At 39.1% G+C, this 18,002-nt stretch overlaps 1 protein-coding gene across 7 annotated transcripts in view; it reads left to right on the top strand.

The window, feature by feature from the left end:
- Positions 1-17,573, top strand: part of PPP2R2A (protein phosphatase 2 regulatory subunit Balpha) — a 39,073-nt gene extending 21,500 nt beyond the window's left edge. For 6 of the 7 annotated variants that reach the window (XM_074808317.1, XM_074808315.1, XM_074808319.1 and 3 more), the window contains 8 exons: positions 7,817-7,914; positions 11,199-11,364; positions 11,931-12,043; positions 12,303-12,480; positions 13,390-13,554; positions 14,138-14,307; positions 15,139-15,230; positions 16,473-17,573. In XM_074808317.1, the coding sequence (XP_074664418.1) occupies positions 7,817-7,914; positions 11,199-11,364; positions 11,931-12,043; positions 12,303-12,480; positions 13,390-13,554; positions 14,138-14,307; positions 15,139-15,230; positions 16,473-16,752 (1,262 nt within the window). In that variant the 3' untranslated portion in view covers positions 16,753-17,573. Of the gene's footprint in view, positions 1-7,816; positions 7,915-10,470; positions 10,997-11,198; positions 11,365-11,930; positions 12,044-12,302; positions 12,481-13,389; positions 13,555-14,137; positions 14,308-15,138; positions 15,231-16,472 lie in introns of those variants that run through there. The other variant, XM_074808320.1, reaches the window with a different exon arrangement.
- The last annotated feature ends 429 nt before the right edge of the window (positions 17,574-18,002 follow it).

Genomic DNA, 18,002 nt, shown 5'->3' with positions numbered 1-18,002 from the left:
GTAAATCGCTCAGGCTTTCAAATCTAAACTCCTAGTTGAACTAGGACTTGCCTGTTCTGGAAAGTGTTATTTTTCCTCAAAGACTGGCCAAGTTGGAGAGAGAAGGGGAGAAGAAAGAGTGTATAAAAGCAAACAAATATAGCAAAGTCCAAGAAACAGGGGGAAAGTATGGGGGTTTAGGACTCCTTGATAAGGTTTATATTTGGTTATTTTACTTAAGGTGAATAATTTATGCAGTGAACTTCAGATGTGCAGTACTATATGTATTCACTGTTTGGAGACTGGTACCCTCTGTGTGTCTATTACACATAGATACGTACGTAAACAGGACCAGGAGAGGCTCAACACTTAAATACATCTTCACCAAACAGGACTAGAATGCCTTCAGAATCAGCGGGGGAAATGACAAGTTCATGATGGTCGCATGTTTTCTGTTTTCAGCATCACAAGGCCTGGAGCACTTGGAATGAACGCGGATGCTAGGGAACACTGTCAATCTTTCTCCCTGTGTGTAGATTTCCCAGATTTGCACAAGCCAACAAAACCGGCTTAATTACTGTCTGCTGCTTGAACTGCGCCTTCAGCTCCCGCATGTTTGTGTTCTAACAGTGGTGGGGCCCGCGGCAGTGTGAAGGTGGCTGGCCATCATACAAATTCCCCTCCCCTCCCTGGTAAGGAGGGGAGCTTTGTGCTCTTTGTGTGCAGCAGTACTGCAGGACTGGTACTTCGGAGAGAACAAGGAACCAGCTGGCTCTTGCAGTGCTTCACGCACAGGAGTGAGAATTTTTGCCACAAGGGTAACAGCTTTCTTTACCTCTATGTTGCATGTATTTCATCCTGTCCCTATATTTCTGAGGAAATAATATATTTTTAATACGCTCCCCTAGTAGAGAAGAGATCTATTTAAAGGACTTCTGGAATGACTCTTGAGAAGTAAATTGAACAGTAGGAATGCCTTATCCCAGCTGCCTTTTGGTTTTGTTGCCTAGTCACTTCTGAGAGACGGAATGAATGCAGAGAATCACTCTTGAAAGTGAATGAAGGGAAATGAAGTCAATAGTAAAAGCGGTCATGGTAACTTTAAAGTATACAATCCTTGTGTTCCCTTCCCCCTCTCTACATACATAAATTAGGCATGAGGCTGGAATGCAGAGGGTGTTTTCTTTTATACCATCAGTACTAAATAGTGCTTGCCATTTATTCTTTCCCTGGTGCGTACAGTTCTGGTATCCTGTGTTGGGACCTCTCTTCTTTGCAAACGCATGTGTAGTCGCTCTTAATCTTGTTTAAACAGCCTTCCTGTTCACATTGAGATTAACACTTTGCTATCTAGCTTCAGAGACTTAATACACAATATATGAGGACTCTTGATAGGTGTGGTAAATCAAAATCACGCAAACAATGGGGTGATGTTGGGATGACTCAGACATTGAGCGCATTGTGTAGCGTTTTAAAGTATTTGAAGCTTGGATGAGCTTTTGTGTTTTCTCTAGTGTTTTGGTTAGTTTTTTTTCCCCAACAATGAAACAAAATCATTGCTGGAATCAAGAAATTCCAATAAAAAGTCACAATTTTCTGTCACTAGCTGTTACTTGAGCTTGAGTTTTTGGAATCTGCATCTGTTCAATAGCCTGAAACTGGAATGTTTCGCTTCACCCTGGATTAGAAAGGACCAGACAATTCACAAGTGGTTTCCAGACGCTTAAGGTCTGCAAGTTCTCCTGGGTAGATGCTCTTGCTCAGTTTTGACCATGTTGACTTTATCTTTAGAGATAATCTGGGAAGAATGGTTCAGGGATGCTCAGTAATCGTGGGTTGAATTCAAATACTTCACTATCTTCATCCCTCATGATGTTTATCCATTCCTGTGCTGCTTCCTCAATTTGAGGCTTTTGGAGCTTCCTTGGATTTTAATAATAATCCTAAAAGTTGGTTTCTTAATGTTTCCTGTTCCAGACAGTTTCTGAAGTATCCTTGGAATGTTCAATTGATGTTTAGTTTGATCAAAATAGCTTCTTTATACTAAGGCTGACAAACTGAGGAAGCAGGCTCCACATTTGGTCAGTGAATTGTCTTTTTTCTCCTTAGGACAGAATTAACAACCTGTAAGTAATCTGCTCTATGTTATGGATGAGACTTGTTAGAGTTGCTGCTTTGGAAAATTCCAGAAATGATATTTTGAGCCACTGGGAAGGTGTATAAACAATGAAGAAGTACCAAAATGCTTTTCAAATACTACAATTCTTTGTTCAGTCCTTGGAAACATCAGGAGATTGCTCCACTTGTGTAAACATACTGATTTACTTGCTCTCTGCTTAGGCAGCAGATCAACGTGATTCCAAAAACTTGCACAGAAACCTTTTAGGTCTGGTGAAATAAAGACGCTCTTTGTTCAGTGCCATGATTGACTTGCTGCTGTAGAGTAGGTGACATGTTTTGCCTACCAAGCATGTTTTATAAGCAGAGTTTATATAAAGTTCATGGTACATTAAAATAGATAGCCTCTTCTGTACTAATAAAATACCTTTTATTCTATTATTGGAAACAAATTTAATACAGAATTGCTTTTCATGTTCACAGTGGGCCTTCTGGAACTAAGTCATTGGATTACAGTATTTTTTTGCTTGTTTGGATTGATAAAGCTGGTTTACTCTCTTATTCCATAGACTTGTTGACAGTGGTAAAACTTCAGCACAACCCTTTCTCTAATATTTCAGAAAACTTGCTCGTGATAGTGCATGTGTGGTGGTTCTTCAGCATTCACTGAAAAGTGTGGAAGGCCCCCAAGTGTGAAAATGTTTTTTAGTATCTGTTACTGAGTTTTTTCTTATTTCAAACATTGCTTTCCTTTAAAGAGATCTGTCGGATTCCTTTACTCATCTATCTTTGAACAGTGTCATCTGTCTATTTTCATCTTTCATAAGTGCACGGGCCCAGCCCCTCAGTTTTTCAAACCGTCTGTATCTTGTCTCATGCAACAGGTGAATTACACAAAATAGCAAAAATTGGTGTAATAAATACTGAGTAAAAATTCTGAAAGACTGATTGTTATCTTCAGAAGCCCGCTAGGAAACAAGTTAAGTTTGTGTTGAGTGGCTGTTTTCTTGTGGGATGATTAATCAGCAGAAGTGTGTGTCTGCCATGGGTTGAGAATTGCTTGGGAGCTTCTGGTATGTCTGCCTTTCACATGGTGAGCTGCGAACATGCTACTTTAAACATTATCAAAACTTTGAGATAAATGTCTTCCCTGCCCCATCCCATTCTCTGTGAAAGCTAGACACCCTGTTTTGATTCCTTTGGTTCTTCAGGTTCTTGTCTCTGTCTAACATGGAAAAATGTACTCTTGAATCTAGTGAAGGTAAGTGTCCAGACCTTGCTGTCGTTTTGATATTAGAGCACTGAATGTGAAGATCTGTTATTGGAGCAATACAGAAAAAGCTTAGAGCAGGTTGTGAAAATAAAAGACTATGTGTGAAGAAAAAGCAACCTTGGCAGCAGCTGAGAACTGTAGGTGCAGTGTCTGGGAGAACTGTCAGGAGGTTTTGAGGACTCCTGGGAAAGCAGACTCTGCCCCGTGGGTGCGTGCTGATAGGTCAGGACCAGAGCCTTCTCTCTATGGTTTGGTGGGATTTTTAGGGTCACTGTTCTTGGTTTGGCTGTAGTGTTGAGGTAGGGGTACAACTGCAGTAGTTCTGTGTTTGAGTCATAGCATTTCACTCAACTGGCTGCAAAACATTTTCCCTTGGTGATGTACATGTGCAACAACAGTAAATGGACTTCAGGTTGTATAGGTGATTTTTTTTTTTTATTTTCCTCCTTGCTTTCAGATGACTGAAAACCATTATCTGGAAGTATTTATTAGTCTCAGAAGTGTTTCTACAGTGTTACAGTAAGTGTCTATGAAGGGATATTTAAGTGAAACTAAAGGACAACTTCATCCCTCTGTGCAAAGAAGTACTTTTAAGTAACCCCTGAGCTGTCTATCCCAAGTTATGCAAGAGGGAGAAACTTAGTACAGGTATTGCAGGGACACCACAGGGATGTAGATAACACATTTCTCTTCTGGTTTTTGATTTGTCAGAATGGTGTGTCTTCTTGTATGTTTGATGCCCTGTAGTGCTTTAAGCATTTCAGTATTTAAGTATTTCACCACCTGAAATACTGCACTTCATCTTTGGTGTCAAAAATGTCTCAGGATGCTTGAGGAGAGGCGCAAATCTGATCTCCAAGGCATGGGTAACTTTGTGGAAGTCTGTTAACAGATAATGCTGTCTAACTGTATCCTGTGAGGGGTATGGTTATCAGATAAGGTTTGGGTGGTTATTTATCTGATACTGGTGCTTGAAGAAGAGAGAATTGAAATGAATTCAGCAGTAAAAAATAGAATGCATCATATTTCCAAAAGCCGTTGGTGTTGGTGACAATACATCTGCTTCTCCCTCAGATATTCCTCCCTAGTGCTCTTTGCGTATAGAAGGGATCATTTACAAGCTTCTGGGCAGTGAGAGCAGCCCTCTGTGTTTGCAAGACTCCCACCTAGAGACTGTAGCAAAAATAGCATGCACAAAAGGGAGGAGGCAGAGAGAAGGCAGCGCGTTCTATAGATGCTCTTTTGCCCATTGCGGTGCTGAAGGACTAAAATAACCCTACATGTAACTATCACGGGAATTATAGTTACCATTTGAAACGAAAAGGATAACATTGATTTATTTTTTGGCAACGAGGGTGTTAATACAGATGAGAATACACAAGCGAATCAGTGCACTGCGGAAGATGAAATGCTTCCCCTGTCAATTCTCAAACACTATTAAATCCGCCCAGTTCAACACCAGTGCCTTGATGTCTGTCTCTTTCTTTGACCAAGGTATGGGAATACAATATTCTTAATGGTGAGTTATTTGATTTATAAATGTATGATTTGGTTGCTTTGCTCTCCAGTACCAATTTTTGTTTAAAATATGCATCTCAGCCCTGGTTTGGGACTTAAGCAGAAATAATTTTTCTGCCTACTTTTTTAGCGTGTTTGATTTGTCCTTGGAAAGGGAACAGTCCAAGATTACAGTGTAGAAGGCACGTTGGATTCTCTAGATTATCTTGAATTTAAAAACTAATTAATAATTTTCTGTTGTGATTGCTGCTAAGGAATGTATTTTGTTTCCAATTTCAACTGATCCAACTTGAAAATATCTTCTGTGTCGTGCCGATCAGGCACTGAAGATTTTTGATTACCTTGTCACCACTGACTGAGCCTGCTGGATTTTAGGAGGTGTGGGGATGGCAGTACTTGAAAGTTTGTTCATGCAGTTGACTCTATAGACAAAGCAGGACTTGTATCAGCTTCGAGATCACCCATGTGAAGCTTGGATGATTTTGAAAGTTAAATGCAAAAAGTCAGACTGTCTGGAACACTTACAGAAAAGTGGTTAGCTTTCTGCTATATATGAGACTTATTAAATACAATATATATTACATCAGCTGACCTAAGAAAATAGAGGTTTTTACCCTTAAATTAGTCTCTTCTGGCTGCTGTTGTTGCCTGTTCTAATCATAAAGCTTCAAGCTTAAGGCTTTTGACCTTGTAAAACTTTTCAGTGACTTTGACCAAATAAGTACTATGATGAATTTATCCATCTATTCTTAGATGGATTTATAAGGTTTTTAAGGCAGATTTTTCTTTGCTCTTCTGTTTCCACGTATATTTAGATCTGCCGATAACTTGCTGTATTGTCTTCTCTAAGACTGGCATAGCTTGCAGTGTTAAATCTCTCACTTTTTTCAAAACAGTAATTATTCAGTATACTTGTCTTTATTGAGAGGTGAGTTACCTTGTTTTTCTTCAATTAATTGATAACTTCCTTAAGGTCTTACCCTATCAGAATTACAACAATGTGGTTTGCATTGTACAGAGTAGTCAAAATCAGACTGCTTGGTTTGCACTTCACTCTTCCTGAATACTGGATTTGATTAATTGTATGTTATCTTTATGCCCTGTTCACCTGGGAAAGGTACATATTGAATGCCATATCTTCATCTGAACAGTATGCAGTCTTACAGACTTAATCTTGTTCACAAATATGTGAATGAATGGCTGAAGTAATGGTTACCTTCCAGGGGAAACACCCCCCCCCCTCCAACTATGTGCACTCAAATCAAGGTTTCTCTGTGTGTGATCTGGATCCTGGTTTATCTACATGCAAGCTTACATCATATTTATGTCCTTAATGTGGTGTTCTTGAGAAATTTCAGCCTGTGTGTGTTTCAGCAGTGCCAGGTAATCATGGCAAGGGAAGGTCGATTGGAGAGAGGATAATCTCGTGTTTACCTTGTTATATGGCAGTTTGTGCTGTATGTATAGAAAACACAACCGAGCTGTACAGACCCGTTCGTGCCAAGAATCTGACTGTGCATCTTTCGCCTCTGAGGATTTTGCGGCTCAGTTTGGCCTGCTTGCCGAGGCTGTCTTTGCACTGTGCAGTTTTCAGACAGATAGGCTGCATGCTGTAGTTGCTGTGTAATGCAGTTATTAAAGAAGGGCTTGCTCATGTCCTCAGAGGCCACCGCCCATGTGTTTGGGACAACCCGGGAATGATGTAAGCTTCGTTTCGGTATGAAAATGAATCAGAGGAAAATCCTGCATGTTTTGCTTCTTCAAAATGAAATAACCCTATTGCTGGCTATGATAAGATAGCTTCCGTGATATGCTGCACAATAGTGCCTGTATAAATTCAGACTGAGTAGCTTTTGTTTAGCAGTAGCTTTCAGTCCATAGAGCAGGTACCAGACGTTTTTTAACACTAAAGCAGAGAACGAAGAAACCATCCAATAGAAAATGTGGATACATCGTTTATCTACGTTAGACTGACATGACAACAGCATAGCCTGAAGACTTGCATATGTAAAAATCTCAGGTACTTTCTTCTGCAGAAAAATAGATTTCCATAGTTGCATTGCAATTTGAAGTTGGCATTCGAAGAACGAACGGTTTGGCTTCTGATTCTGCTGTTTGAAAGTACGAGGGGCATGTGTGCATTTGACAACGTGAATTGATGTGCTTGAGCTTAAGTCATAACTTCCCCTTTGTCTTTTTGCTGTATAAATAGATCAGCTTGATACTAGGCATGACTTGTTTTTTTCTTTTTCAGTGTATATTCACAATTTAATTTTAGCACTCCATACTGAAATACTTGTAGTAATGTCGACCTTCTTCATCCAGAAGAGAAACTCAAGTTTTTTAGAGACAGTCTGTTGAATTTATTTCCAAATTTTCTGTAGCTGTTTTTGTTCCACTTCCTTGCATTCCTCAGACACTGATGTCTGAACATCTCCACCCTACTATGTTTTGCCCTTCAGCTGTCAAATGTGTAGAGTCCTTTAAAAAAAAAAAAAAAAGGCTTTGAGATCAGATGCGTAATGATTGTATCTAAGTCTTCTAGCAGGAGAAAATAAAGGTAGGAATATGGATATACACAGCCTCTGCTGTTACAGTCCATACTGAAAATCCATTTCTATACTATGCTAGAGAGTAGTCATAACAGAAAAACAGTTCTAAGAAGTGATGATATAAAACCTTTAAAAACTATTTAGTGCGCAACACTGAACTTGTAACTCTGGCACAGTGAACTAGTAACTGGTTTTCAAATGTACAGCTTGAAAAAAATTACTTGTATAGTTTTGAAGAAATCCATACTTTTATTTTGTAACATAAGTATACTTAAACTGAACTGAAGTATGCATTTCCTTTTTTACTTATAATTGTAGCTTTCTTGGCCACTTGGAAGAATTATTAACTTGGGGGGTTTATTTTTGTTCTGTGCAGCGGATATAATTTCTACAGTAGAATTTAACCATTCTGGAGAGCTGTTAGCAACAGGAGATAAAGGAGGTAGAGTTGTCATCTTTCAACAGGAGCAGGAGGTGAGTGTTAACTATTTAAAGTATATTAAATATGTTCTATTCCTATTCATTCATAAAGAAAAGGAGCATGCTTTTACAAAGAACTTTACACAAAGTGCATGCGTGTGCAATAAGTGATTAAAAAAGTGAAATTTAAGAGTGAAGAAATTATTGAGAACTTTGTGACACTGTTAGAAATTAATTTCCTCTTTAAATACACTTTAGCTGTGGTCTTAAAGAGTGTTTAAAGTGAAAACAAAAAAGGGGTAGGCACAAAAAGACCTTGGGGAAGCTGAAGTTGGTTGTTTTACAATGACTTGGCTGTGATTATTATTTCAGATTTCACTGTAGTTGGGGAAATAAAAGATGTCCTTAAGGGAGTATGTAAATATGACCTGAGATGTCCTTTTCTATTCTGGTATCAGTCAGGTAAAATCATAGCATCACAGTACCAACGGTATCTCTTCATTTTATACTTCTTCTTTTGGTCTTTTCAGAATTCTACAGACAAATCTTCCAATGCTAGGAAAGGGCCTCTACTCCCATGTTAAAGGTGGGAAAGCTGAGATGGAGTGCTTGATTTTGGACAAAGGCTGTAGTTCGAAGTTGACTTGGTTAGAATTTATTTCAGGGAGAGTATAAAAAGGCACTTCTGTCATCTCACTGCCTAGAAGAGCCACGCTGTTACTTCTTTCCTTAGTGTTTCATTCCATTTCAATTCTAAAAGCCCTAAGCCGTAAGAACTCGGCAGCACCCAGAACAAGTTGGGCTCTGCGATTTGAGGGCAGCCCATCTCCTGGCGAGGAGATCCCTGCGGTCAGTTGGTGCCATCTAGTGGGGTGCTGTCGGCCGGCCACCCCCTCCCGAGCTGCTTTGGCCGGAGTCGGAGATGAACAGACTATGCAGAGTATCCTTACTGTGATCTTGCCATCATTTCAGGCACAAACTCTTGTGTTTTGTTGTTTGGTTTTAGTTTAGTTTTTTTAAAACTTTGAGTTTTAGCTTGCATCCTTTAAGGATCCTTAAGTGCAGCTTAAATAGCTAACTGCCTGTTCTCAAGTGCGGTGTCTTTAAATGACAGCTTTTGTGTTTGATGCATAACCCATGGCTCATATCCTTCTGAGCTGTGAATCTAGCTCTAGTGAGAACCACCTGGGTTATCAGATGAAGTTGCACAGAGTTGGTTTTGGCATCATTTGACTCCTGGGTGTTTAGGGAATGAACAATGAGGACTGGATTCCCTAATGCATTAGTAGTTAGGCCACGTGCACTGTTGTCTAGAGCAAGTTTTATATGTAAGAGTATCTAAAAGGCAATTGTTTAAGTATTGGTTGGATTTCTGTACCACCTTCTATCACACTGCACCCCACAGCGCTTTAGAGACCACACATACAGGAAGGAAAGCACAAGTGCTCTGTATAGAGTTACAAAAGCTTCTGTAACTTCACCTGCTGCCATAATGCTGCCACCTCTGGGCTGGAACGTGGCAGCCCTTCTGCAAGGCGAAGCAAGTGACATTACATAAGTATCGGCAGGAAATGAATACTGTATCTAATTGAAACCGAAGGAGGAATTTGCGTAGGCAGCCTGTAATTACCTAAATTGGAATTTAACATAAGGCACTTGGGCCAACACCTCTTCTTGTTTTGATTTTTTTTTTTTTTTTTGAGTGCCGTGAGATGGTCTGATGGTTTAAATTTTGCTTTTATCCCAAGGATGGATTTCATATATTATTGCTTTTATATATTATTCTAGTCCTGTAGAGTTTTACTAGAATACACAAGAAGTATATTTAAGACTATTATTGTGGTAAGTATGGAATTGAAGGAAAGCTCACCGAATCATGACCAGCATTTCCTAAAGCACTATAGATTTACTTTAGAAGTCGCCTGTTCTAGGCAGCAACCCTGCTTAACTTGTTAGGTCTAACTGAAGCTTAGAACAGTTCCTTCTGTTCCCTAGGGTGGGAAAGCCAGTATAGTTGGTATTTCTAAACATTTTGTCCCCTTTTCCCTTCCCCACAGCTTATTGTAAAGTGTAAGAATTCCTGCCAGCTATTAATGTAAGAGTGTGAAGCAAGAGAAAATGATGCAGGGAATGTGACAAATGTGGGCTAGCGAGGATCGTATCAAGAAATATGTTTTAGTGAGGTATTGAGGAATTAAATGAATGGATGGACATGAGACACACAAGAGAAGGAAGGAGCAAAGTCCGTAGTCAAGCACATATCACAGGAAAGGCATCTGATGGTGCAACCTCTTCAAGTGGGTGGAACAGGAATATATCACAAAATTAAGCTTGAATTGATTTCAGGTACACCTAGTGAGTGCTGTTTCAGAAATGGTTCCAGTTTTCTGTCACCTTACCCATTGGAGGGAATTTAAGGTTCAGTCCATGCAGTGCAGTACTAGTGCTAGGAAGCCACTGCCTAAAACATAGCTTTTTAGAAAGAGGAATTGTGCAAGTTTGAAGATTTTCCAGACAGTTCCATCCTGAGCAGGCTAACTGCAGGTGTGACTTTTAATGTCAAAGATGTATTCAGCAGAGGTTGTTAAGCTTCCCCCCCCCCCCCCCCCCCAATGAGGAAAAAAAGAAAAGCTTCTTAAGCTGTTTAGAAGGTCTCAGGGAATGTGGAGATTATCAACCAGAATAGTGGAGCTGCTTGTGTAAATTTGGGTGGCATGTGGGAATTCCACAGTGTGCCTAGCGAGCCGAACTTACCCACAGAGTAGATTTGCCATACATGTGGCTGTGTATTTCTCTTGGGGAATAGTCTCCTTAAAAAAACAAAGGTGGAAAAATTAAAGATGAGGGAATGGTGAAGATTTTTCATTCTCTTTTAAAAAAGAAAACTTACCATGCCTAGAATGTTTAGGCAAAGTGTTAGTTTGTAAGTTCAGCTGCTCGGAATTAACATGAGAACTTGCTGAAGATATTATTCACATGGCTGAGGGGAGTTTCTGGAAACTTTAGGAATCAAAAGCTGCTGCAATAACTGTCTCTTCTCTGATGCTTTCTTAGCCAAAATAGTAGAAACTCTAATCAAGTTCTTGCAAAAGAGATGACCCTCATTTCGTCTGTTCTACAGGCTCGTTAAAATAAGGCAAGTTGTACACCAAAGGATATTCGTGGCAAATCTGGCATAGGCAACAATAGAGTGTAGAAGTCTTAACCTATTCTTATGCTAATTAGCAGCCTGCCTATGTATCTTGCTGCATAAATATCTAGTTCTGGCTTCTGCCTGCAGCCTTGAAAAGCATTCTGTAAACTGCATACATATCTTGATAATTTAATTCTCTTTTTAGAACAAAACCCAGTCTCACAGTAGGGGAGAATACAATGTTTACAGTACCTTTCAAAGCCATGAACCAGAGTTTGACTACTTGAAAAGTTTAGAAATTGAAGAGAAGATCAACAAAATTAGGTGGTTACCCCAGAAAAATGCTGCTCAGTTTTTATTGTCTACAAATGGTAAGTTATGACTTCATAGTTAATTGTGCACCATAACCTACTGTTACATTGGTTTGCTGTTAGGATTTTGTCTAATCCTCTCTACTTCCAAAAGGGTGGAAGCAAGTTGGTTTGAAATGCCAGTATTTAGGGATGTGGCTACTCAGAGTTGTGCTGTTTAACTGCTCTGCTGTTCTGTCTTAACCTGGATCCAGAGTCCCACAACACAGAGTGGTATATTAGTCATTTCTGATGTGGTTGCCTCATAGCAAAGGGGCTTAGCTAAGCTGTCATTCAGTACCTTCATATGTGTATAACTAACTGTGTGAGAGCTTATATTAGTCATTCATAACAATCCTGATTCTAACTGAAACTTGATATAACTTTTATAAAAAGAACAAACTGTGGAGGAGGTATTTTTAATGCTTTTTATCTTGTCATGTTTTCTCCAAGCAGTATTTTTGTCTTTTTTGGTACATGTAGGTGGTCTTGTCTTGTTTGAAGGCTTCATGTTAAAGTGCATCAACTGTGAAGACAAGTATCTTTGCCAGAGCTTTGATTTTTAGACTGTGGCTGTTTTATTTCAGATAAAACAATAAAGTTATGGAAAATCAGTGAAAGGGACAAAAGACCAGAGGGTTATAATTTAAAGGAGGAAGATGGACGGTATAGGGATCCTACTACAGTTACAACACTACGGGTGAGTGGTTCATTAGCCACATCTGAGTGACTTCTCCTCTCCCTGCCCCAGCACACAGATTAGCCTGTGGCTCAGTGACTACCTGCCCCATCAGATTGTTAAATTCACATTTTCTGCGATGCCACTTGGCAGATACATTTACTTCTGAGGCGATTTTGAGGTATTTTAATCGTCTTGGTGTATTGAAGGACTGATGATGACTGCCAGTGTGTTTATGGTACAGCTTCGTCTCAAACTTCCATTGCTTTGTATTTTGCAGGTGCCAGTATTCAGGCCCATGGACCTCATGGTTGAAGCTAGTCCACGAAGAATATTTGCCAATGCTCACACGTATCACATCAATTCCATCTCCATTAATAGTGATTATGAAACATACTTATCTGCAGATGACTTGCGGATTAACCTGTGGCACCTAGAAATTACAGACAGAAGTTTTAGTATCTTTTTTACATTGTCTGATATGATGGAAACAGCTCGGTTACAACAAAACTTGTTGAATTTCATTTCCTTTCATGATCAGCTTCTTACATAGCATGTTTCTCCACTTCCTGGAACTTTCTCCCTAGTAGTTGTACAGACTTCTACTTCTGGAGAGGGAGCTCAGCCTGAGCAATATAAGGAGTAGTAGTCACGTGCATGGTGAAAAACACTCTTTAAAAGGAGAGGAAAAAAGCTTAAGGTTTCAAGTTTGAGCCGTTCTGGAAGGCAGCATTACAGTAAACTATCTTGTGAAAATTTTCTTGACTTGCAGTAGGAAGCAGGTCAGAGGATTACCATCCTTGTCTCAACAATGTTTATTCTTTTTACCTTCTAACCTCACATGTGCACCTACAAGTGTTGCGGGCAGTAGGATGACAGAAATAGGTATTCAGTCCCATTGAGAGCAGAGGTGTGCGGACAGATCAGTGGGATCCTGAGCAGAAATCACACATGCATTCTTTATAATGTAGTAGTGTAATTAGAATTTAGGCAAAATAAAGTTCTGTGTGAAGAAACTTGGGTGACATATATGTATTAATTCAGCAGAATTAATTACTGCTGAAGTGGAGCAAAAAAATTAAGCAGTCTTGTGCTGTTACAAGAATTAACTTCAAACTGATAGAGAATGCCATGTTACAGTCTTGCTTTCTAGACAAATTGTGGAAGTTAATTTTAACTTTATCCAGTTTTGCATGGAAGTTTTGTCCTGCTTCCAAATTTCCAGCATTATTTTGCTTTTATTGTCTTGTTTAATTCTGTTTCACTATTTCAGATGTACTTTGAACTGAAGACACATTGCTGAATACATTTAAAGCTGAAAAATATGTTACGAAAACTGGAGAAAATTTCTTAACAAAATGCTGTAGATATTGTAGATATTAAGCCTGCCAACATGGAAGAGCTCACAGAAGTGATAACAGCCGCAGAGTTCCACCCAAACAGCTGTAACACATTTGTATACAGCAGCAGTAAAGGAACGATTCGTCTCTGTGATATGAGAGCATCAGCACTCTGTGACAGACACTCAAAATGTAAGTTCTGTCCTGCGTTGTTTATTGACTTCTTGTGGGATATGGTAACTTGCTGCTAGATGGAACTAAGCACTCTAGGAATCTATTCAACACTGAAGTGTGTGTGTGTGTATTTGTATTGGATTTCTGTACTATATTGAATAGATCTAAAACATTAAATTAATCTTAATGTTAAATGCATATTTTGCCAAAGTAGTGAATAAAATTATTAGCAACTTAAGCTGGGGAGTCTGCTTAAACAACAGGACTAGGAGTGGCTTTCTGCAGATGTCAGGAGGTCAAATACTAGTCGAGTTTGGTCTGTAATTGATGCTTGATCTCTTACGTGTGTGAACGAAGGCTGAATATTAGTAAGGAGTTCACTTATTTAGAACCTGACCTCGACTTGCTACAAAAAATAAAATATTTCAGAGTATGGCAATTGTATTATAAGGCTTTCGCATTGAAAGTTACTTTATATAATGTGGGCAGACTAGCCCAATGTGGCAAGCTTACTGAGAAAATGTTAACCTAACTTGGATGTGTCTTGTATCAGGAGAGACATAAACTTACCTCTTGAAATGCCTGTTTTATTTTTATACAGTGTTTGAAGAACCAGAAGATCCTAGCAACAGATCATTTTTCTCTGAAATCATCTCTTCCATATCTGATGTCAAATTTAGCCATAGTGGTCGATATATGATGACTAGAGATTATCTGTCAGTGAAGATCTGGGATTTAAATATGGAAAATAGACCTGTGGAAACATACCAGGTATTTGGTGAAGATGATGTAGGCTAGAAAGTAAAACCTCAGAGGATGCTGAGTCTTACTAATAGTCTTGATGTGGCAGCTAAATTTTTGTGCGTAGATCGCTATGTCCAGGCAGAGCATCAGTGAGATTTGTGGGTTCCACACACGTGCTAAAGGATCTTGCTATTTGCAGGGTGATTGCAGAACCCAAACCCACATTTGGGTATGAAAAAGGCTCCCTCTTACACAATGGAAATGTGGAAAGGTAATCTTCAGCCATGAGATAGCGCATCTCTTAGTCTTCAGTTGACTTGATATATTCTCCTGTTCTTTCCTGGAGAAAGTAGGAGGTAAAACATTTCCTTTGCAGGAAACGTTTTTAGCTGGCACCGAAAAGTGCTGTGGTGGTTATTTTTTATAAGAAAATTTGCGAAGGGATCCTCTTCACGAGGAAAATTTGCGAAGGAGGAAGATCGGTCACCAAAGCATGATTTTTAGAAAGAAGCAAAATCTGATAAATCCTTTTAGATATCTGAAAGGGTAGTGAGGGTATGACGAGTGCTCAGAGAGAGAAGGCATTCTGAAGAATTGCTGAGTTCTGGGAGATGTCTCCCCACCCCGTGTGACTTGCAGCTATTTGAGTTCATGTGAAATTCTGTAGAGCAGAATATGTTAATTCATGCATCTGTTCATTTTGCTCTTTATCCATAGAGTCAGAGGAGGGAGCTGTGTGTGCTCCTGTGAATAGGGTGTAAGCAGTGTCAGATACTGAATTACTTTTGGAGCAGAATTTATGAAGGTTGTTTTACAGGTACGCAAGTTCAGTATTCATTCAGCTTATTTTTTTTCCAGGTGCATGAATACCTCAGAAGTAAACTTTGTTCACTGTATGAGAATGATTGCATTTTTGACAAATTTGAATGCTGTTGGAATGGATCAGACAGGCAAGTTTAATTCTACTCTATATATACTTAAGACCTTTCCCAGTTATTCTTAAAACGGACAACTTGAAGCATGACCTCAAATATCTGTCTAGTTTTGTTCATGGACTGGCTTGGACAATATTTTAGTACTTCAGTAGACTTTAATGTATGTATATTAGCTCTTAACACCTGATGTTGTAGCATAGGATTATAGAGAATTGCCTTAGTGTTCTAAAGAGATGTAAAATTTGAGTAGAAATTTAGTTTTGTTACTGCCGAAGTGAAATATTAATCAAATGCTCCAGCCACTTAAACTGGAGAGATGCACAAAGCGGTGGGATTAGAGATGGTTTTCTGCAGATTTTAACTGCAGGCTACTGATACCCTAATCCACTAGGTTTATTATCCCTAGTGTTTATCTTTTTTGTTTTTTTTGTGGATTTTTTTTTTGGTTGGTTGGGGTTTTTTTTATGTCATCTGTTATGATCCGACTTTGGAATGATTTGTATGGGAATGAGGCCCATGTCCTCAAACCTTGTTGTCTGACTGTATGTTTTACCTGTAAGAATCTGCACTTGGCCTGTTGGAGAACCTGTGTGTGTGTTTTCTATTGAAGCTGCCTTGTCAGAACCCTTCTAGGAATTTTCTTTCTTACAGTGAGTTGTCAAGTTTGCCTCACTCAGGCATGGTTGACTAGCCAATACCATTTAAGATGGGTATTGCTTTTGTGTTAATCATGCAATTACCACTTATTTGCTTGATCTGGGATTGTTGGACATAATTCTTTGTTTTTTTTAACTTGGTATCTGTCCAGATATTTTTTGAGGCAAAGGAAGGACAGGGAAACTTGCATTTAGTCTTGCTGAAAAGCTGATACGGAATAAGGTATTATCACAAATCAGGTATGCTAGTTCCTAAATTCATGCAGCTTGTGTGTAACTAAAATTACATGGCTACGAAACTGATGGATTTGGCTTTCATTAATTTGTTTCCCCATGTGTGCGTGAGAAGCACATTGAATGTAACGAAGGTAATGAAGCGTGTACCTTAAAAGGTCAAGTTAAGGAACAAGATACCTTTGTTTTTAAATCTATAAAACATTCAAATGCTTTAGTTCCACTTTAGATTGTAGAAGGTACGGGCAAGGCTGCCTGCTTTCTGCTTATATAATAAGGTGTCATCTTAGTTGGGACCCTGAGGCTTCATAAAAAGAGAGGTTATTTTCAACTGAACTGTTACTCTCTTCCTTCCCCCTCCCTGCAGCATTGTCATGACAGGATCTTACAACAACTTCTTCAGAATGTTTGACAGAAACACGAAGCGAGACATCACCTTAGAGGCATCCCGGGAAAACAATAAACCCCGTACCGTTTTGAAGCCACGTAAAGTATGCGCAAGTGGTAAGCGAAAGAAGGATGAAATCAGTGTTGACAGCCTAGACTTCAACAAGAAGATTCTACACACAGCCTGGCATCCTAAGGAAAACATCATTGCTGTAGCTACTACAAACAACTTGTATATATTTCAAGACAAAATGAATTAGGGTTGGCATTCCTAACTGAAGAGTCCACTTCCTGCATAGTTGAAATAGTTGAATCTAGCATTTGTACCTGTAAACGAAAGAGAATGAGAGGTCCATTATGGCACCCCTTTCCAGTGTTTAAAAATGTGCCATATGACAACACACTTTTATAGCTACATGGAGAAAGCTCTGTTGATCCGTCACTGCGTTCTTCTCCATGTCTGCTAGCCATTTAGGTGAGGATAGGGCACTTTTTAATTTAAATGACTACTTGCACCATCTTGCCTAATGGACTAGATTGGACTGTATCAACATCGGTTTACTCCACTTTTTATGCCTTCCATTGTGATGACGTCAGACACAGGGAAAGCCTTCAATCATGCTATGGGATTTAATTGTGTAACCTCATTACTGTATCATTCGTGGCCCCCTTTTTTTATTAAATACAGCTCATTCTTGCTGTGGCTTGTAGCATTCCTCCTCCTTCTGGCCTCCTGGACTCCCCCTTTCCCCTTCATCCCCCTCCACCTGGCCTTGGTGGTGGTGTATAGAAAAAAAACAAAAACAAAATAAAGCACATGAAATGGGTCCGTTTGGGGTCAGTGGTAAAGGGGGTCTGTGTTGCAACAAATGTTTTAATAAACAGTTGACTGTAATCACTCCTTGCCATGTCTGGCACCAAAAAAGAGAAAATAAGGAAAAAAAACAAACAAACTACTGAATAAAAGTGACAAAGAATGGAGAATCTGTTTTCTTTTTTTTAATCTACCTCTTTATACAAATACTCTGTGTTTTACCTTAGATGCATGAAAATAAAATGATGTTTTTTGTAATGATTTTAACCAGTATTAATTATTTTTCATGGGAACGAAGAGAGGGAGGGATTTCACAAGTACCTGCATTCATTCAGGAATGACAGCAGTACCTGCTGTAGGATGCATTGACCACTTCCATTTCAAAACCATACGCTGCTGTCAGATTTTGCCATAATCTGAACAGGTCAGTTACTGTTCCAGTAGCCCTGAAGGCTCTTTTTTAAACTGTTGCTTAAATTGGAACGGGACTAGAATTTTCAGGTTTTAAAATCCATTTTATGGGACTAATGTCTTAATGGTTAGTTTCGTCCTGGTTTCTTCAATGCCTTGTTTTAGGATACAATACCTTTAATGCCTTGTTTAGAGTACAAAGTCCCCTGTGGCTTTTTAAAAAGTTGTCCGAGTTTTTGTCTGGCAGTATGATGTGATGTAGTACAAAATACAAAGTGATTACAT

This window comes from Strix aluco, chromosome 28 (assembly GCF_031877795.1).
Source record: "Strix aluco isolate bStrAlu1 chromosome 28, bStrAlu1.hap1, whole genome shotgun sequence".
Taxonomy (NCBI): domain Eukaryota; kingdom Metazoa; phylum Chordata; class Aves; order Strigiformes; family Strigidae; genus Strix; species Strix aluco.
The sequence above is the reverse complement of the archived record's forward strand: the minus strand, read 5'-3'. Positions and strand labels throughout refer to the sequence as shown.